The following is a 21,028-nucleotide window of genomic DNA, read 5'->3' on the forward strand; positions in this document are numbered from 1 at the left end:
TCACGAGCAAGAATACAGCAAAATAGGACTAACTCAAGGACAAAATTGTAAAAATGAAGCCTATAATTCTATGGGGAAGTTAGATGATTGAATATGCAGGAATAACAGTGTTTTCCAGATCAGACCAGCTCTGGAGCCTGCATAAGTCTGTATGAGTCATGTCTGTGACAGTGAGGTCATTCTCATCAATATTAGATTCAATTAAACCTTTTCCTATGGCCCTGTTTGTCTCTGTGTCTGAGCACTACTGAGCACATGTGTTTACACTGCAAAAAGCCAAAGTTCAAATGACTTGATTTATTTGACAAGTAAAATTATCTGTGGATCAAGTTTTATTATTTTTTCTATTCAAACAACATACAATTTTGTTTCCCTTTAAGTGCAAATAATTGTTTTGAATTTTCTTATTTTGTACGTCATCTTATAATGCTGTTACCTCCTCAAAAAATACCCAGAGTTGTGTTCTGTTTCATTCACACATGTTTGAGTAACCCTGGTCTGTCTACATTTGCATAACATCACAGGGTGGCCCCTGTTTCTGCAATATTTGTGAGTTCACAAACTCATGAGAATCCATCTTGGCATGCACCCGCTTTAAGGTTAATCAGGTAGGCGGACCAATCACAGAGCAGAATTGAGGCTTTTGTGGAAGCCAAAGGCGAAGCACCCAAGCAAACCAATACAAACATGGTGACAGACATACTTCAGCCTATTTTAGCAAAATATGGACTATTTTGTTTGTGGAAAAACATGCAGATGGTAAGCACTTTGTGTATTTGTGGACAGGGAAGATGTCTGTGGTTTTCTCTCGGCTGGATGCAACAAAAGTTACATTTTTCATCTTGTTCCACTGTTGTGATGCTTCGACCAATCAGATTCAAATAATCATCATGATCCTCCGCTTTTTCTGATCACTTTCAGGGAGAGCCATCCCAAACTGGTAATGTTTAGAACTCAATTCAAAGAGCTGCACATATCAGTCTGATGTGAGATTTATTTATTTATCTATTTGATTGGGACAATGCATGCTAATGAACAGACATGATAAAACATGAATGTAAACACACTGGATTATAGCCAAAGGCTAATTTCCATCCATTGCCCGAAGGGCTGGGGTCACAAAAGGGCCAAAATAAAAATTGCGCACTACACTCATTGCACAGTTCCCATAATTTCAGTCAGTTTGGCCACCCATTCAAGATAAACTACATTTTATACCCACCCCCTTTATATTTTGCTCATACATGCAAATATGTCTCTATAATTCAGAAAATAGTGTAATATATGTCCTTTAAGTGTAGCAAGATGTACTTTCTTATTTTACATACAAAAATATCATTAGTAGATCATTTTACTTGTAAAGTGCAATTTATTCAAATCAAGACAAAATTTTCTTAATTCAAGTAATTTCAGTTTAGCTCAATTTTACTTCACTCTGCAGTGTACGGACTGTGTGGCAGGTACTGAGAACCAAAAATCAGGTTCACATAAAGTGATTAGATCAACAACATTGTTTCAAGTTGATATATTTGGGTAATTATGGGTTGGTTATGTTTAGACAACTCATAATTATAAAAAGTCTAGAATCTTCAGTCTCCAGGAAATTGATGCAGTTGAATAATGTCCCCACAAAGCATGAAAACCAACAAGAGAGATATAATTTTTGGTGAGTATATTGTACATATCTGAGCCATTTCTTTGTTTTTTTCATCCTACAGCAGCGTTCAGGGCCTCAGTTTCCCGTCTCCGTGTCTCTGTCTCTAATGTCTGGGTTCACCGGGTTCATTCAGTTATTGAAATATTGAATTATGGAGGTGGAGGACATTCATGTTTGCTCAGGTCTGCGCCAGTTTAAATCAGAATCTTTTAAAAACACATATCAGCCCAGAAATCTTACTGTAATAATTGATGTGTGACCTTTTTAAAGATTTAAATTGGCAAAGCTTTGAAATTTTGCTGATCATAATTTATGCTGAAGAAGTGTGGTGATGTAGCTGTCAGTCAACGGTTTTAGATCTTTTGGATTAACATGGAGAGAAGACATATCAACTCCCATACTGGTCAGAATATCATGCATTTCAGAAAATGTTTATGTGTAAACTTTAGGATTCATTTTTGGTTGTTTGAAGGTTACATTCTCCCTAACTGACTGCAGATTTTGCTGTTTGGTTTGGTTGATGCAAATGATTTCCTTTCAGCTGCATATTATTGTGCAGCCCTATACTCACTCAGGTTTGTCCAAGTTCATTTAGTCTGGTAACAACTCATGATTTATTTACTGGAGCAGCAGCTGTCGCTGGACCTCGCTTTAATGTTTAATAAATGGTGATCATTTAATATTAACTAAACCAGGGCTCAACCAAGTCTAAACCAGGACTAGCACACAGGGCAACGGGCTAATACAGGACTAAATAAAACTAACTTTGCAAACAGCTGTTCCTTTTTCCCAAAGAGAATTCCTGGTTTGTGTGTTTGTTTGTTTTTCTTTTTTGGGATTCACGTTTGTACGACAGACTATTGGAGCCAGGTTTAATCACAGAGATTAGACCCCTCTAATGGAGCGGGACTATCACCTGAGAACAAACATCAGTCTGTGGGGACAGCTGACAGGAAAATATTTAAAACTGATTAAATCTGATTAAATTAAACTCAAACTTTGTCAATCTCTGCTGGTTTATACAGCTGATATAGACAAGACAGAGCACTTTCCATATGTTAAGTTACAAGTCTTGTTAACTGTAGAAATATTATTGGCCTAAAGGGTGCACTATATGTAATTTATGCTTATACAGTATGGCATTGAACTTATCCAACAGACCAAGTTACAGGTCAGATCTGTAGAGAGGCAAGCCTGCTCATAGAGAGAATTCATGTTTTTAAATCTCTTTTTTTTGCTATAAAATCTTTGAGTTGCTCGATAAAACCTGTCATTTAAATAAATATAAATAACGTATAATAAATAATGTCATACTGTGGAACATAGGCAAATCAATAAGATCTCTGAATTTTATAGTGATGCTGAATGAAAGCCTCGCTAGTCATGGTCCCACAGAGCCTGGACTAAACCAGGACTAAACCAGAAGCAAACCAGCTCTAAACTAGGTCTACACCAGGCCTATGCTGAGGTGCTTTGTAATCAGTCAGTGATGTATGATAAGTGACTGTATAAAGCCCATTTAATCTGTAGGGGTCACATGACTGATGTCACATGACCAGCCTTAGCAGAAAGCGCCGACTCAGATCCACTTTGTTAATGAATGCTCGTCATAAACCCAGCATGAGTCAGCACTTTACAGAAATACTGCTGTTTCTCCCAACTCTCACTTACACAGGCAGCAGAAGAAATACCTCCTGTCCAAAGCCAGTTGATTTGATTCATTCATCATTTAATAATTCCCTCCGTTCCTTTCTGACACTCTGGCTTAGTGTTGGTTCAGCTTCATAAAAAGTTGCATTTATGTATTTTATAGCATTTTTATTTTTTCCCCTTTTTTCCATGGTTTAAAGTGCCCACAGCCACATTTCAAATAGAGCTGCATCATGGATACCGGAAACCCACTTTGTACCTTCAGCTAAATTGCATATGTGTTGGTAGATTATTGTTATTTTAAATATTTATAGGTATTTATTGTAAGTTACAGTTTATATTGCTTATTTAAATGAATAATTATAAACATATTTCACAAAACTTTGCCAGAAGGAAGACATTTTAGAGGTCCTATATTACGCAAAATTGACAAATGTGAATTTTTAGTCATGTTAGAATGTTACCTGCCCTGTTCCACCTTACGATGTCATGAAGGGGTAGTTTTCAGGTGAGCAGCTACCTTTTACCTTTTGATTGGAAGAGATCTGCAAACTCAGGGCTGAAATTATAAAAACTCTGGTGGAGGTGTATGGAATTTAAAAACACAGCGGAGCATTTCCTGTATTACCACATGACATCACAAGGTGGAACAGAGTGTTCTGTTTGAGAGAAGAACTCCTAAACTCTGTGTAATCCCTCAGTCATCCAGGTCTAATCCATAGTAAAAGTCAAAAGTTAAATCTGTCAACTGGACAAAAGGTGGCAGGAGTGAAGCCGCTTCTTCAGTTCTGGTCAGATTGCTGGTGGACTCTGCCTTATATCTGTATCTGGAGGAGCTAACTACACTGAACCTGCAAACAGCTGTTGTTTACAGCTTCTGTACGCAGACTAGATCTAGCTGTGCTGTGTGATGTCACGTAGAACTTCATATCACAGAGGTCACTGAAAGCAGCACACTCAGTTTTTGACCAGAAATTAATTTACATTGGATTTACCAAAAACGTGTAGGAACAGTCTTTTTAGTGGCAAAGATATAGATTTAGTGATTAGTTGCATTTTAAACAACAGTATGGATGAATGCATAAAATGAAACATGAGCGGCAACATTCAGTAAACTTCCCAGTGAAAATGAACAGGACTTATTGAGCACTCACTGATGTTTCACAATGACTCAGTGTGACACAAACAGAAAAAAAGAACAGTTATTTTGGTGAAATTGGTTGAATAAAGACTTAGTTTAGCCCTATTGTTTATCACTGGTCATAAAACACTCAGCGTGCGTCAGCAGCTCTTAGGATGATTCACTACACGTACACCATTGAATGTTTGTTTGTTGGTTTATTTAGTTACAAGTGTTTTTTAGTAGGGGGTATGACATATTTTCTTTTAATGCATTCCAGTCTAGTTATAGAAATAGTAAATCTAACTTCTGCAGGAGTTTTTGAATTTGTAGAAGTTTTATGAAGTAGTAAATATTCCCCGACAAGCCAAGGTGTGTCTCAGGTGAGCTGTAATCTGCCTCCATTTCTGATAATATTCAACTGTAAAAATGAATTTGTATGTGATAAAATGTCAGAGGCAGAGCGGAGTTGATAACAGAGGAAAGAATGAACCTGAAATCACCTTCTCTCTGTCCTCACTGAGCTATGGATAAGGATGTACTTTTAACTTTTACTATAGTGGTGAAGGTCTGGGGTTCAATTCCCAAACCAAAGCCAAACATTTTAGCCAAACTTTGGGAAGATACCAAGGCAAGGAGCTGTTGCCACATTTATATAGCAAAGAAAGAATCTTATTTAGATAGAAATATGTTTTTTAAAAGTCCTATATTACGCAAAAATGTACTCTTTTGAGCTTTAAGCCATGTTATAACGTTGTTACCTCCTCAAAAACATACCTGGAGTTTTGCCGTTTTGTGTTTTGTTTCATGAATGCTTAGACTGCTGCCCCTGCGACCCGGCCCCGGATAAGCGGGAGAAAATGGATGGATGGATGGTGTTTTGTTTCATTCACACATGTCTGAGTCTGTCTACGTGCTCAAAGCTCAAAATGCTCTGTTCCACCTTGTGATGTCATGAAGCTTTAGTTAGCAGCTACATTTTACCTTTTGTTCAGTATAGATGGGAAATTCGAGGGCTGCAATTATCCAAATGATTATAGTGAAGGTGTATGGAGTTTAAAAACACAATGTAGCACTTTGTGTATTACCACACGATATCACAAGGTGGAACACAGTGTTTTCAGTTTGAGAGAAGAACTCAGCCTAAATATGCAAAGTTTGTGTGTTAAATGTGTGAATGAAACAAAACACAACTCTGGGTATGTTTTTGAGGAGGTAACAATATTATAACATGGCTTAAAGCCCTTTAATAACTTCAATATCCAGGGCTCAGTCAGGCAGGACTAAACTAGGACTAAACCCGGTCTAAACCAGGTCCAAACCAGGTCCAAACCAGGTCCAAACCAGGTCTAAACTAGGTCCAAACCAGGTCTAAACAAGGGGTGCAAGATTAATCGTCATCAAATCAAAATTGCAATTTGAATTGGAAAAACAAAACTGTAATTGCTTAAGTTCTTTGCAAATAATAAAATATCCTGCCCTATTATCAAAAACACAGTAGTTTAGACCTTAAAATTCTTGTATTAGTTTAGCAGTTCATATTTCCGTCTTCTTGCCAGTTTTAATGCTTCTGCACAAGTTTAAAATGTGCACTTTGAACAGAATCTAATAATTAAAATATAAATCAAAAACCTAACTGAAATCGCAATTAGACATTTGTGTACCGTAAACCAAGTCTAACCCAGCTGTAAATTCAAATAAAGACACAGATTCAGCAGGTCCATGTTGGATGAGACTTTAGTGAAAACTGAAAAGGCAGAATGGTACAATACATTTCAAAACAGCAAAAAACAGCTCAAAGAGTCAAAATTCAAATGAAGGCATGTTGGGCCCTGACTGGCGCTTGAAGGCGACTGTGGACCAATGAGACGCATGGATTCAGGATAACAGCCAATCACAGCGGACTTTGGGCTAAAACTGGACCAAACTGGACATTTGAAAAAAATAATAATAATATGGATTTAAGCCACGGAAAAAGCAATAATGGCAAACTGAAAATTAAGTGTTTTTTCTCCAATTTTGAATATTTGAAAATTCATTTCTATCACAGTGTACATTCGTTTTATTTCCAAAAAGAAACAAACCTTTTAGCCCAAAGCGCCACACAGATAAACTTTTTCCTGAAATAAGACACATAACGAGCGGTGCTTCTCAAATTAACCACTTTTAACAATTAAAAAATATAAATTCTAAAAAAGCAGCAAAAATGTAATAAAAAAGAAAAAAAAAAAAAAAAAAAAAAGTGAGTTTGTCTGAGAATCGCCGCTCTGATTCCAAATATTCATAACAGTAATATAATATGGTACAGTAAAGACAGCGGACTTCTCTCAAAACGCACTGGAGCCCTGTGGTTGGCGGCTACTGTTGCTATGGTTACAACAGGGCCGTCTGATTGGCTGATAACTTACATAGGAGTTTCCAGTGCAACAAAATATGAAAAACTGTCAATAAATAAAAAGCATAAATAAAAGAAATCAAATAAATAGAGAGGTTCAGGTCAAAGCTGAAGGAGTCGGAAACCGGTGACACCACAAAATTTATGAAACAAGGTTATTTTTTTTACATTTTGGCCATATAAAATTGCTTACTTTTAAATAGTACTTAAAACAGAGGACAGCATTGTTGATCAGTAATTAACTAGTAAGCCAATTATTTGTTTTAATATGGACTTGTTAAATGTTAGTAGAGAGATTGTTTTAAGATGGCACAAATTTCCCTTTTTAGAGCAACTAGATCATTAACTTAAGATAAAAGCTATCAGAACTGAATGTACAGGTAATAACAATCGAGGACTAGCACAAAGTAGGTCTACACCAAGTCTAAACTAGTACTAATCAAGGACTAAACAAGGACTAAACCAGGTCTTGTATGGGAGTTATGTAACCCTATATAGTCTTCATCTGTATTCTGTGTCTGACTCTGAGGTCTGCACTGTTTCTCTGTAGAATACAAATATAAACCTCAGAACACAGCAACCATTTGAGTATTTTACTAAAGCAAAATGTGCTCTTCACCATCAGCCAGAACAATTTGACTACTGGATTATAGCACTCCTTACAGACCTACCACTACATCCAAACTTCGACTACAAAACTGGACTTATGAATATTAATCTAAAGGAGAGACCAATGCTGAGTTTTTGGTTCCATTTGAAAGCAGGTGCCTTCAATTATTATTCAGATTCACTATGAGCAGAGGAAGGAAGCAGCCTCTCACAGCAGTGCATTCTTTTACATTAGTTTTGTTTTAAATTCAGTTCAAATACACTTTTGTCTACAATAGTCTGACCTTCAGTCCTGAAGATATTTAGCAATACAAAAACTTACATGAATAAAACTACACAAGTTGCAAAAAACACTGTCCTGAAAGCCAAATGAGAAAATTAAGTCCAGACTACAATAAAAAGTACATTCAGTGATTTACATTCACATGTGATGTAATTATGATTAAATTATTGCTAGAACATAGTCATCTGATTAAAGACGTTTTGTACTTCACATAGTGAGTTGAACTAAACCACATGTCCCACGTTTACAAATTCTGTTTGTTATATTGACATGATTGTATTGCTTAAAATCATCCTACACCATTTAAACCTCTCGACCAAAACTATTAAGATTATGTGCAAACAGTAACCAAACATTAACCAGGATCCATCCATAACTGATTTCTAATGTCTTAGTTTTACTTTGAAAGTAAAAATGTAACATTTAGTACTTTTTCAAATGATGAATACAGACAACGTCAGGTTCTGCAGTGGTGTTGGTCCGGACTCCCTCAGCTCTAGTGGTTTTAATCAGGGGCTTCTCTCCCTGTTTTTATTTTAACCATTTGTTTCATTAGAACCCTTAATTTTAAGTAACATTGAATGAAATAAAAGAGTTTGATTAAAATTACCAAACAACAGCGAAATGAAGATGAAAATTTGATGTCGCTGCAAAAAGAGAACCACCAAACAAACTGAGGCAGAACATTTTCAGGAACATAACCAGATAAAATCAGGACTAAACAAGTAGCAAACCAGGTGTAAATTAGAGGTAAACCAGGTCTAAACCAGAGCTACAAGGATGCAAGTACCAAACCAAATTCAGATACACACATTTTATAATTTCAAAATAATTGGATCTTAAAAAATTGACAAAGCGCTTCAGTTAATCCTTCATCAGTAGTGGTAGTGAAAATATTCTGCCTCAACACAGTGCAGTGCTGTCATTTAGGTCATTTCCCTTTTAACACTTCTTGAGCCCATTTCAGTTTGTTGGAAATTTGTCTTTGTCTTGGTGTGAAAATGCTTGAAACAAAATGGCATCTACTGCACAAATAACACTTAGAATTTGAATCACTCCCAGATAGCACCATCCACATTTGACAATCCATCATCTTGCTTCTGTTTGGCAAAAATCCATTAATTTTTTTCTCATAAAAGTTGAGTGGTTCTCCTTTCTCCAACAAATGGGATGAAGATGTAACTTTATACAAGTCCCGTAAAATCTTTCAAATCCACAACATTTTATTACGATAAATTGCATTTTTTTGTTATTTTTTCCATACATTATTATTATTATTATCTTTCATTTTTTCAAAGTCTCTTTTACAATTATGGCCACAGTCTTTCAAATCCAGGTATTTTTATAAGTGAAATCCTGGAAATATTTTGGTCCAGAAAGATCTGGTTCAGATCCGGACGTTTATACATGGCACTAGTCTTGTTGTAGCTTTGCACAGTATTGGATTTTCTTCACTTTTGTCCTTCCAGGGCACCTGTAGCCTCATGGCTGTATTGTTTATTCAGTCCCATGTTAAAGCCATTTTCACCAAAAAACAAAAACTAAGCTTTGTGAACGGTGCCAGAAAAAAGTCCAGAATTCTTGCAAAAACAAAAATGAAAAGTTTGAAAAATTGAGGATATTTCTCTGGTATTATTTACAGATCTGAGTGTCAATGTGCCTCTGCTGGAATGTATTTTAAAAACTAGCTTAAACAATTTTTTAAAATTCATTTTCCGCGTTTTATACTCGCGAAGTTTCCACAGTCTCGATTGGTCGGGCAGTAAGTTACTTAAGATTCTATTGGCCAAAAGCACTGGCCAAATGTGACGCATGGGTATTACAAATGCTAAAGGCAATGAGAAAATTTGAGAAAATGGCTGAATTTTTTGAAAATGTAGAAATAAATATGTGGAGTGCACCAACAAGGATTAATTTACTACAGGACGTCATTAATAGTGTTGATCTGTGAACACAACTGAATTTAAAATAAAGCAACTTGTATCTGAGGTGTTTGCTCCATCTAGTTCCAAATTTAGTCTCTTGAAAGTTGTCCTTAATGAACAGCCAAAATCACTGAAATATTCTCTACTTTTGTTCTTTGACGCACAATATTTTATACGTCAATTTTCTTTTAATGACACAATTATTGTTTTTGCATGGTATTATTGTTGGTGCAAAACTAAAGCTATAATGATGGAGAACAGCCTTGGTTCTGCCCAAAGTGTTCCTCAAACATTCAAATTATTAATCCCTGTTGGTGCAAAAAACAAAAAAAAAACAAAAAAACAAAAACATGTGTAAAATCTAAAGTGACATTTAAAAACTAATCAAATAAATAAATGATTTTAGTAGAAACCTTACTTGGTTTAATAAAATGGACACAGGAACTGGTCAGTTTAGGCATCGGGCTCAGTGTGCTGTGGTTGTGATTGTCCAGAGAAAAAAAGTGGTTCTCAAAAAACAGCAAAACTCCTCCGTTCAACTGAAACGGTCTCTGGTCGAGTCAACTTTTGTGTTTCAATATCTGCAAGAAATATTCTGTGGGTTTAAGCTTCTGAAGTAGTAATAGAGACATGATTGGGATAGGTGTATTAATGAAATTTATACTATAATTTCATTCAAGTCAACCAATGGTTATGGGTAAAGTTAAAAATACCCTGTCAAAATCTTAGAATGTAACTATGAGGGTAAGAATGATTTTCAGTGTCAAAACTTTCACAACATAGCCAAAGCTTTGCACTTGATTTGCATGTTTCTACTACAGACTTTTAAATTACCACCACAGAAAGTTGGTTCTTACAAATGTGAAGAGCACCGATTAAAATCATTTGACTCGACCTTGTATCGCTTCAAACTAAATGTTTAAAACTCCAAACCAAAGCGGTTAATCCTGAGGTGAGCTCCTCAAATGCATTTCTGTAGATTCCTGATGTATTTTCATTCTGGTTTTAGATTGAGATCCAAATGCCATTCATGTGGATCCCAGCGTGACATCCGGAGTAATTCAAACCTGAATCCAGGTTTAAAATGAAGTAAATTCCACTCCAAAGTCTTGTGAAGTTTCTTCAAAGTTGTATTTGAACCCAAACACCACCAAATGGAGGTAGAGGGTCCAGCTAACCACGATGAGCAGCCAAACCAGAGGGAATAAATAATTATGGGCTGGCTGAACCAGTGGTCAGAATAGCAGTTCAGAAAAGCTCCTGGGGAGAACTGAAATGGGGATGAGTCCCTGTGAGTCCGTGGGCTCTCAGTTCATTGCGGCTCTCTCTCTCAGCTGCTCCCTGACATCAGGTTAATGGCTTGCTCCAGTTTGTGCCTCAGTTTGTGTTTGCGACAATAACCGTCTCTGTCCAACGCTGTCAAGATCTGGACAACAAAAAGCCAACAATGATCACAATTATTCTACCTGTACTCACTACACCTACAGTTGAAACCAGACATTTACATACACTAGATAAAAAGATGCTTTTTTTCTCACTGTCTGACATGAAATCAGACAACTTAGATACAGTAAGATTACTATGCTTTTAAACGATTTGAGAAAACCCAGATGGTCATGTTATGTCTTTCTCATAGGTTTGTTGACCACATTTGAGTCAATTGGAGACACACCTTTGGATGTATTTGAATGCACACTTGAAACACACTGCTTCTTTGTGTAACATCATGGGAAACTAAACAGAAATACACCAAGATATCAGGAAGAGAACTGTGAACTTGCACAAGTCTGGTTCATTCTTGGGTGCAATTTTCAGATGCCTGAAGGTGCTATGTTCATTTGTTCAAACTATCATATCAGCACAAGAACAAAAGCAAAAGACCTTGTGAAGATGCTGGCTGAAACTGGTAAGAGTCTGTCTTTATCCACACTGAAACGAGTACTGTACTGACATGGGCTGAAAGGCCACTCTGGCAGGAAGAAGCCATTACTCCAAAAGAAACGAAGATTACAGATAGATTACAGTTTGCAAATGCACACAGAGACAAAGACCTTCATTTTTGGAGACATGTCCTGTGGTCTGACAAAACTAAAATTGAACTGTTTGGCCATAATGAGCATTCTTGCGTTCGGAGGAAAAAGGGTTGCAAGCCTGAGAACACCATCCCAACTGTGAAATGCGGAGGGTGGGAGCATCATGTTGTGGGGTTGTTTTGCTACAGTAGGGACTGGTGCACTTCACAAAATAAATGGCATCATGAGGAAAAAAAAATTTGCGGAAATAATGAAGCAACATCTCAAGACATCAGCCAGGAAGTTAAAGCTTGGGAGCAAATGGGTCTTTCAAATGGACAATGACCCAAAGGATGCTGCCAAACTGGTTACAAAGGGATAAAGTCAATGTTTTAAAGTCAATGTTTTAAAGAGGTCATCACAAAGCCCTGATCTCAATCCTACTGAAAATCTATGGGCAGACCTGAAAAGGCATATGCGAGCAATTTGGCTACAAACTTGGCTCAGTTACACCAGTTCTGTTAGAAACTTCTGATTTTGAAGAAAATAATAAAAAATTGTCTTAAAAATGCTTCTCTCATTACTCTGTCATGTAGGAAATACAAATAATTTTGGTAATCCTAATTGGCCTAAAAGAGGAAATGTTTAGTCTGATTTCATGTGAGACAGTAAGAAAAAAAAAAGCCTATGCAGCTTTTTATATAGTATGTTAACTTCGTGTTTCAACTGTACTTCATGGGATGACACTCACCTCTTCCTTGTACTTGTTTATGTAGAAGTAAAGCTCACTGAGCGCACTGAGAGTGTTGAACTCATTGCCATGGAGACGAGACTGTTCCACCAGATAGGCGTCCATGTCCTGGTCTGAGATACTGGGCATCTTTGCTATGTCCCGGTAATACCTAAATACAGGACATGGGTCATTACAGTGTGGGAGAGGGGTTAGGTTTTGTACTGGTGACACATAAGCTCAATAAAAACAAATATTCTACCAATTATTGTATTAACATTGTATCTACTATCTGCCTCACTGGTCACAGCACAGAAAAGTGAAGACAAAGTAAAAATGTGTTCAATAAAACAGATCTCAGAACAAGTTGTCCTCCTTCACTGATTAGGTAAGTGTGATAACTGTACTTACCGCTCGACCCAGTTCTTGTAGTTGGGGATATCTTTAGCATACAGTAGTTTATTGGAGGGTGAGTCTTTGCCAAGCCGATGTTCTGAGGTGGAGCAGGAGTCCATGAATGTCTGGGCCACCACAGACAGGCAGGCATCTGTAATGCTGCTCTTGTGGATGTCAAAGACGAATTGAGGATTTTTGATTACGTTCACCCAGAACCGGAGAGGCAGGCTGCACAGGGAGAAAGGAGAGAGTGGAGATAGTGAGGAGAAAGGAGAAGCTCATCGACAAGTTGAACATTGAGTAAACAAAAAAGTGGTTTCTTGACATCAAATTTGATTGATAGTTTGAAGTGTCATCACGCTGGGGAGGCTGCATGTATGTCTATTGAGGAATATTCAGCTGTTACCGTGTTGATACAATGCATTGTTTAGCAAACACTGCCTGACTATTTTTAGAGTATCTGAAAAAAAACAAAACTAAATTGACTTAAAAATGCAGGAGTGAAGATGTTTCGCTCCCCATCCAAGCCGCTTCCTCAGTGGACACTGCTTTATATCTATCTGACAGAAGGAACTAACTACTATGAAACTAAAAACACCTATTTACAGTTTCTGTTTGTAAGCTAGATCTACAGAGCTACACTAAGTGTGCACTGTGCCCGAGTCATACTTAGCATAATCATTCAAGCCCCTAATGGCTGCTTTCACACTATTAGCATCCTGGCTAGCCCTATTGTTTTCTTTGTTTTGGTTTGGGTCTGAGGAAGGAGTAAAGCTGGGAGAAACCTGATGTCTAAGGCCCTCATTCCTGTTCAAGGAAGGATTTTCTTTCCTAGTAAAAATGTTTCTTTAACACCCCCTCAATCAATTTCTTTTCTTTGGCTAAGATCTTTTTGTCCAGTTGACAGATTTTATATTTTTATTTTACTATGGCTCATACCTGGACAACTGAGGGATTACACAGACAGTTTAGAAAAAGGTTGCTGTAATGATATTTGAAAGGGACTAGTTTAGTAGCACAAATCAGCTTTTGTAGTTTCAACTAAGTCAGTTGGTTATGGTCAGATTGTGTTAAAGCTCAGATTGAAGTCTAACTTGAGCAAAAGGGTTTCAGACACAGCAGACCCTCCAATTAGCATTGCCCCCCCAGGGAAAGTTGATGACATCAGCGGAAAGCTAAGTGTACTACTTTCTTTGCACATGATGGGAAAGATACTTTTAATGGAGATATAGTTCATCTTTGGATATATTTCCTGTCTTAACTCACCAGTTGCTTTTCCAGGTGTGCCGTACATCGGGGTCCGTGATTTGCCGTTTGTCTGCCTGCTCGTCTAAGAAGTCAAACATGTATTTGATGGCGAGGGGCAGTGCTGAGCCTCGGTGGGCAGTACTGAAGACCGTCTCAAACAGATCGTCCACAAACTTCTGCAGCGTCCCCTGGAGGCAGAGAAAAAAAGCAACAAGACATGGGGACCAGCAGAATAAAATAAATGCAGGATATATAAAAATATAATATATTGATAAATTGCTGATTATAATAGAATAATTATTGTACCTTAGTAGCCAGTAGTCTTGTGAGGTAAATCTCTGACACCATCTTGCTGCCCCGGTCTCCTTCTCTCTGGTCGCTGTGTTCATGGTTCTTCACCAGATGCCACAGTTTTGTACCTAAAGAAATAATATAAAATACATAATTTTACTGCTCTTTATAATTTTAGCTTCCAATATAACCTTTTGTCACCTCTGCTAATCTGTCACATTTTGGTTTGGATTTATGTATAAGAAAGTAAATGAGTACCTGTAATTTTCTTAATACTTTATATATCTATATGTACAGTGTGTGAATATATAATTTGTAGTGGTTGAAGCTGTAGGTACATAATGGCCCAGGATGGCTCACCATCCCCAAAGAGAGTGAATGAAAAATACAATGTTAAGTGACTTTGAGCGTCTGAAGAAAAAAACACCATCTCTAAGGGCAATGCATTATTCAGTACTATTATTTATTCATCGGCAAAAATGCAAATATGACGAACCCGTTTCCTGGTCTGGTGTGATCATAGGAGCTCTAGATCTGAGGCTGTCTGGACTGCTTGATGTTCGCAACAGTGACTCTGGAAGAAAGAGACCAAGAGAAAATTGAAAAAGGTTTAGTAGCTGCAGAAGCATTGTTGGGTCGGGCTGAGAAATCCACAGAAGGTTATGAGCAGTGGTAAAAGTGGAGCTACAGCTCAGACATTGACGCAGAAATACTGGTTGTGATATGTGTGTAGTGTGGCATTAGTAGTAGTGATAACAATTGTTGTAGTATTAGTAGTAACAGTAGTAGTATTAGTAGTAACAGTAGTAGTCGTAGTAGTAGTGCATTTGTACCATATCGGCTGAGAGATCTGGTGAAGGTGAAGGAGTTGGCGATGTTGTAGGCAGAGACCTGTTTCTGAACTAAAGCCACCAGAGAACCGTCCGTCACCTTGAAAAAAAATAAAAATGGAATGTTAAATCCTAATTGATAGGAAAAAAATGCTTTATAGACAAGAATGCTTAATCATGACCCAAGCATGTTTACCTGGTAGTGAGCTAGAGTATTGAGTCTCTTCCAGTCACTCTCGATTTTAGTTGTAACATCTTCATCCTGAAGAATTATCCTGGTCAAACGGCCCTGGCGCCATTCTGAAATTACATTATTTTTAGTGGATTATATTTAACTAGGGACTATCACATCTACTATGGGCTTGAAAGCAGGTACACATTGATATCCCTGGTTGATATTATGACATTATAGAAAGTAATAATAATATATCTTACCCAGATCCATGTCGTCCGCCTGAGGTCTCTGGGAGAAGGGGATTCCTTTGTAAACAGTGTCCAACAGTTTGTCTTTGACCTGAGTGATGGTGTCACAGTTCAGCACCTTCACAGGGATCTCAGTACCAGCCTCGCCCTCAGGAGGGATGCACATAAGGGTCTGAAAATACACACATTATACTACTATATAGTGTATATGAAAAGAGGGGTTGTGCACAGCATCTTGAGAAGTGAAAATATATTTGGAAAAGTAACGATATAGAAGTGGGAAGCACAGGCAAAGTCACATTGAAGAGAGTAGGGAGAACGTAAAGTGTGTTGGTCATAGTTTGATCCATGAAGTCCCGAAGTTGATACTGGCAAGTCATGGTTCAGTCCAAGCCTAGTTCCAAGTTTAGCTCCAGGTTAGTCCCAATTTTGATGGTGTGTGTAAAAGTGTGAGCACAGCCTTAAAACTTTACTTTTCAATAAATGCTTTGGTCACATTCTTTTGGAAGCTATGCAAAGTGTTTAGATATTTGTGACATGATTATGTCCCTCTCTATGATACAGTATTCCTGTATTGATTATATGGAATCAAAGAAAATATGTTTATCCCACATTTACATTACTGATAACATATGGTTTGTTTTACCTGCCCCAATCCCTTATGTAGATATTGTGATCTAATTTGAAACAAAACAGTAATCATTTCATATTATTTGTTGCCTTTACCAGTTGTTTGTAGTCGATCTGCTGTCGTATTAACTTGTCCTCACTCAGAGAGTAGCGAGCCTCTCCTGTGATGGCGTCTATGGGACCCTTCTCCATCTGCTGCTTTATGGCACAGTACAGCATAAACAAGGGCTCTCCAGCACACTCCTGGAAAAACAGCAGGTTATGTTAAAGCTTGTTTCATTGTCATTTTGGTGTTTGTTTATAAGTTTAGTTTTACAGCAATTTTATAACAGTTCTGCAAGATTTTATGCAATTATAGACAGCTATTCAAACTTTCTCTGCACATAACTCAGGAGTGTACCTTGAGGAAGCGATGCAGGAGGAAGGTGAACCAGTTCGTCAGCATCTTTTCAGCCACTGACTCAGTCCTGGACACACATAAGGAGGCTGAGATTGTTATTAAACAGTAATATATGATTTGGTGTAAACTCAAGCAATCCAGCATTTAATTATTTCATTAACAGTGCACTAATTGAGATTATCTTTGAGCTTGAGATGGATAATTGCAGTAATATGAGATCAAAGTTCACCTCCTAAGCAGCAGTTTGGGGTGGTTCCTGTTCTCCAGATTCTTTTCAATCAGATCGGCCAAAAGCTGCTTCAGAACAACTGTTGCGTACTCCATTCGACCCTGGACAAATAAGACAGTACATCTCAATGAATTCAATATTTTTTATAATGTTCTATTCTAAGTGCTGAAATATTAGAGACTATAACAATGGATACAACAGACCAAACTAGTGTCTAAGTCTTTAGTGAGTATGGGCCCGTCTATGGAATTTTGAAGGATATCTGTTCATATAGTTGCATACCTGCAGAGCGGCCATGAGCAGTGATGCCACATTCCCCCGGTCCCTCATGGAGAACGACCTTTGACCTTCTAGAGTGTGTATGAAGGTCAACAGGAACATCTTATTGTTGAGCAGCTGAGAGAAGAGACGCAGCGCCTTCTCAACATTAGCAGGAGACTGAAGACAGGAACAAAACCAGGTTAGTTCCAGGACTTAACCAGGATTTACCCAGATCTATGCAAAGACTAAAAATATAGTTAGAACCATGTGATAGTGTGACTTACATCCAGCTCTTTGAGGACTGGGTGCTCCTCGATTCCCGGGAACATGACTCTCATGGTGTAGGTGCGATATTCCAAAAATGGTATTTTGACCCCGTCCATGTCGTTGGTCAGCTCCTGGATATCAGTCTGCAGCTCTGCGAATGCTATGAAAAAAAATAAAAAATGACAAAACATATTTAAAACAATTCATTCATTAGTGTAACAAAAAAGTATGGCAACTAAAAAAACAATTTAACAGACAATTTCCAGATGTCAAGTTTTATAAGTAACTATATGTCTCAAAGAATTATAAAACACAATATTTCTTTCAGCAAATGAACCATTAAAACTCTCTGTCTCACCCTCCTTGCACTCTAGTGCCACCCGGCTCTCCAGGTTGTCCATCTGTAGCTGCAGGCGTTTGAGTGTGCGGTCTGCGTCCCTGGTCTTCCTCTTGTAAGCGATGAGGACTGCGATGATGGCGATCAGCAGGACACCACCTCCGGCTCCGATCCCAATGATGGCGGGCAGAGTCAGGGCAGAGTCTGAATAGATGTGTAGGGTCCCAGGGGAGTACTCCAGACCGCCAACCAGGATCTGAGAGAGGAAAGACAGGGCTTAGAACAGGGACTAAACCAGGGCTGACCAAGTTACATAAAATGCAAAGTCCCAGAATTGATAGTGAAACATATCCTCAATATTCAGCTTGAGTCTTGATCCAGACAGTATTGTGCGGTTAGATTTGTTTCAGTGACACATATGAAACAGAGGAGCTTCTTGGATTTCAGTAACACTCCTAGACTATGATCTATAGAGATAAGGTCATCCTGTGACTTCTCTACATTAGCACATCGTAGTCCATGAAGCTACTTTTTGTTTGGACTGTTCATAATCTTATTGTGATCCCTTCAGTGCTTAGTGGTCTTCATTAATCAGCTTACTTAGTTTACCATAAGCAGACACAGTTTTAGCTTATTATGTACCGCTTTCGGTTTCTTTTTCACCATGTCAAAGATACAGACAGCACCCTCTGATCGTGTTTTGTGTACACCTTTCAAGACAATTCTGGCCAAATCAAGTATCTTCTTGTTTTATGCAACATATTGAGAACTTTTTCCCATTTTGTTTTAAATTGTTACAATTATGGCAACAAAACCCATGGATAGAAATAAATAATTCTACACAATACTACGGTTACAAGAAATAGCAAGGCTAAGATAACCAAAGTAGCTGGATAGTAACTGACAAATAAAAGGTCAAAAAAGAAAAGGTGATTTAAAGATTAGTAGTGAAGAACAAGAGGGAAAAAAGTTATTAAGCACACAGTTGAAAATTGAACATCACCTTTAAGCAGTTCATATTTACATTGATTTAGCCTCAGTTACTTAACTCCCATCTGCTTCCCGGCCTTTTCATTACTGTGTTTTTAAATCAATAATATCAGAGGCTAATTAATAAATGATAATATCCAAGGACGTAGGTCGATAATAGTTTTAATATTTTATTCAAGAGCCCATTTGAAGAGGAGTCAGTTCAGACCAATTACACAGTGATCCCCCATAGCGCCCCCTACTGAATCTGACATTTAGCACACTAATCTGAACCAATAAAGTTAATACCCCAATTTCAGAGCCACATGGACAGGAAAGATGTCCTGACTTTAAAGAACACATATTATACTAAATGGACTTTAGGTTTTAACCATGTTAGAATATTGTTCCCTCATTAAATATGTCTGGAGTTGTATTTCACATTGATGCTGGCGTCAGTGATCCACCAAAACAAAATGAAGTGAATGTATGGGTAGAAGGATGCTGATATTAGAGCAGTTTGTTACCTGTACTTTGTGCTCTCCTGTCAGGTCGGGCGAGTCACACAGCAGCTGGCTTTCAGACACAGTGAGGACGCATGGAGACTCTCCAATCAGAACCGTGTAATTCAGACGAGAGTTTCCAGGAGCCGGAGGGACTAGGTTTTTACCCTAGAAATGCACCCAAACACATATGACATAGTAAATACACTACTGAATGGGTCGAACTTTACAGGCCTTTTGTGGTTTTGCTGCTCCTGTTAACTTAGGTTAACTTATGGAATTAATTGAGTTTAGTTTTTACCTTAAGTATGATGGGTGAGCCTGGTTTGACCTCCAAGATCCCAGAAGAACCGAGTGGGTCAAAGGTCGGATTAGGGTAGTGGGTGAAGGATGTAGAGTTTAAGACCAGCAGAGAAGAGACCTGTAGAGAAAACCGATAACATTGTTATGATAGAACAGGGAACTTTAAAAACTAAAAACAATTCTTATGTCAGAAAAAGATAACATCAAGAGGTTACAGAAGACATACCTGGTCAAATATGAACCCAAACTCGTCCGGTCGCAGCGCCCCCTCTGGTGGGCTGGGTTTAGTGTAGACCAGACCAGGCGCCAGACAAGTCATGGTGCTGTCATTCACCACTGTACAGAACTGGAGCGACAGAGAAAGGTCAAGTTATCTTAATTTCTCTGGGCACTTGTAGTAATAATAGTAGAAATAGTAGTAGTACTACTAGTGGTAGTGGTAGTAGTAGTAGTGCCAGCGGTGGTAAGAGTACCATTGTAGTAGTGGTGGTAGTAGTAGCAGTAGTAATGGTAGAAGGGGTAGTAGTAGTGGTAGTACTGGCAGTAGTAGTAGCAGTAGTAGTAGTGGTAGTACTGGCAGTAGTAGTAGCAGTAGCAGTAGTGGTAGTACTGGCAGTATTAGTATTCCTTACATTGCTGGTCTCTACTCCTCCGTACTTGGCTCGAACTTTGGGCTCCTGAATGGTCATTAGATTTGTCCCAGTCACTGTGATCACTGTACTCCCACTATACAAGTAAAAATAATTGTTCAGTTTACACAAATAATGTACAAGGTAATTTACAGAGGTAATTTCTTCCTTTTTTCTCTCTATATACGAACTTGAGAATGGTCCAGTTAGGCTCGATGTTGATGATGGTGGGATCCTCAGTGTAAATGTATTTTGTATCTGGGTTCGTGACCTCAGCCCTGTCGATCATCAAACGGATAGGGGCGGGGCCAGTTCCAGGCAGGGAGGCGGGGGTTATGCAGATTATCTCACGATTGGTCCGTCTGAAATGAAACAGCACAGATTAGTGAAAGCATTGGAGCTCGTAACCTTGAGATGGACTAACCATATACAAGGTCAACTATATGACTAAAAACAGGCCTGAACCAGGTGTAAACCAGGTCTTACTTGACAAACAGACACTCTTCCTTGTGGATGTAGACTGTTACTGCACTCCCAGCGTCCAGGTGTCGGCCAGTCACCGTGAGTCGTGTTCCCCCAGAAACAGGTCCCATCTCAGGGCGCACTCTGCTGAAGCTTGGGCTCTACAAGAAGGAAGTAGTGTATTGAAATTGACATTGAAAAATGAAAAAAAGTGTAGTATTGTTTCAGTAACAGTGGTTTCCCATCTGCTTTTATTTGAACATAACTAGACTAATCAAAGGAAGCCTTCATGTTTTTGTAGAGAAACATCGCATAGCACATTATCGTAACATGGTATAAAATAAAGAACTGAGCAAAAACATTTTATATAGTCATGAAATAAAATCTATAGCAGCTGCTTTACACTGAATTCTGCTGACTGAACAAAGCAATAATGCCATAATGCACAGGATCCTATTGGTATTGCATA

General features: G+C 38.1%; 1 protein-coding gene across 1 annotated transcript in view; it reads right to left on the bottom strand.

Moving 5' to 3' along the window:
- Window positions 1-6,146: 6,146 nt before the first annotated feature.
- The window catches only part of plxna3 (plexin A3), a 45,647-nt gene continuing 30,765 nt past the window's right edge, over window positions 6,147-21,028 (bottom strand). The window contains exons 17-37 of the mRNA XM_033970158.2: window positions 20,584-20,720; window positions 20,289-20,459; window positions 20,101-20,194; window positions 19,695-19,814; window positions 19,467-19,586; window positions 19,190-19,333; window positions 17,715-17,949; window positions 17,374-17,516; window positions 17,111-17,266; window positions 16,829-16,929; window positions 16,600-16,666; window positions 16,296-16,442; window positions 15,582-15,741; window positions 15,343-15,446; window positions 15,150-15,246; window positions 14,813-14,890; window positions 14,332-14,444; window positions 14,044-14,213; window positions 12,793-13,005; window positions 12,403-12,553; window positions 6,147-11,065 (exon numbers count right to left, since the gene is read on the bottom strand). Coding sequence (XP_033826049.2) covers window positions 10,970-11,065; window positions 12,403-12,553; window positions 12,793-13,005; window positions 14,044-14,213; window positions 14,332-14,444; window positions 14,813-14,890; window positions 15,150-15,246; window positions 15,343-15,446; window positions 15,582-15,741; window positions 16,296-16,442; window positions 16,600-16,666; window positions 16,829-16,929; window positions 17,111-17,266; window positions 17,374-17,516; window positions 17,715-17,949; window positions 19,190-19,333; window positions 19,467-19,586; window positions 19,695-19,814; window positions 20,101-20,194; window positions 20,289-20,459; window positions 20,584-20,720 — 2,817 coding nt within the window. The 3' untranslated portion in view covers window positions 6,147-10,969. The remainder of the gene's footprint in view (window positions 11,066-12,402; window positions 12,554-12,792; window positions 13,006-14,043; window positions 14,214-14,331; window positions 14,445-14,812; window positions 14,891-15,149; window positions 15,247-15,342; window positions 15,447-15,581; window positions 15,742-16,295; window positions 16,443-16,599; window positions 16,667-16,828; window positions 16,930-17,110; window positions 17,267-17,373; window positions 17,517-17,714; window positions 17,950-19,189; window positions 19,334-19,466; window positions 19,587-19,694; window positions 19,815-20,100; window positions 20,195-20,288; window positions 20,460-20,583; window positions 20,721-21,028) is intronic.

Source organism: Periophthalmus magnuspinnatus, chromosome 7, assembly GCF_009829125.3.
Source record: "Periophthalmus magnuspinnatus isolate fPerMag1 chromosome 7, fPerMag1.2.pri, whole genome shotgun sequence".
Classification (NCBI taxonomy): domain Eukaryota; kingdom Metazoa; phylum Chordata; class Actinopteri; order Gobiiformes; family Gobiidae; genus Periophthalmus; species Periophthalmus magnuspinnatus.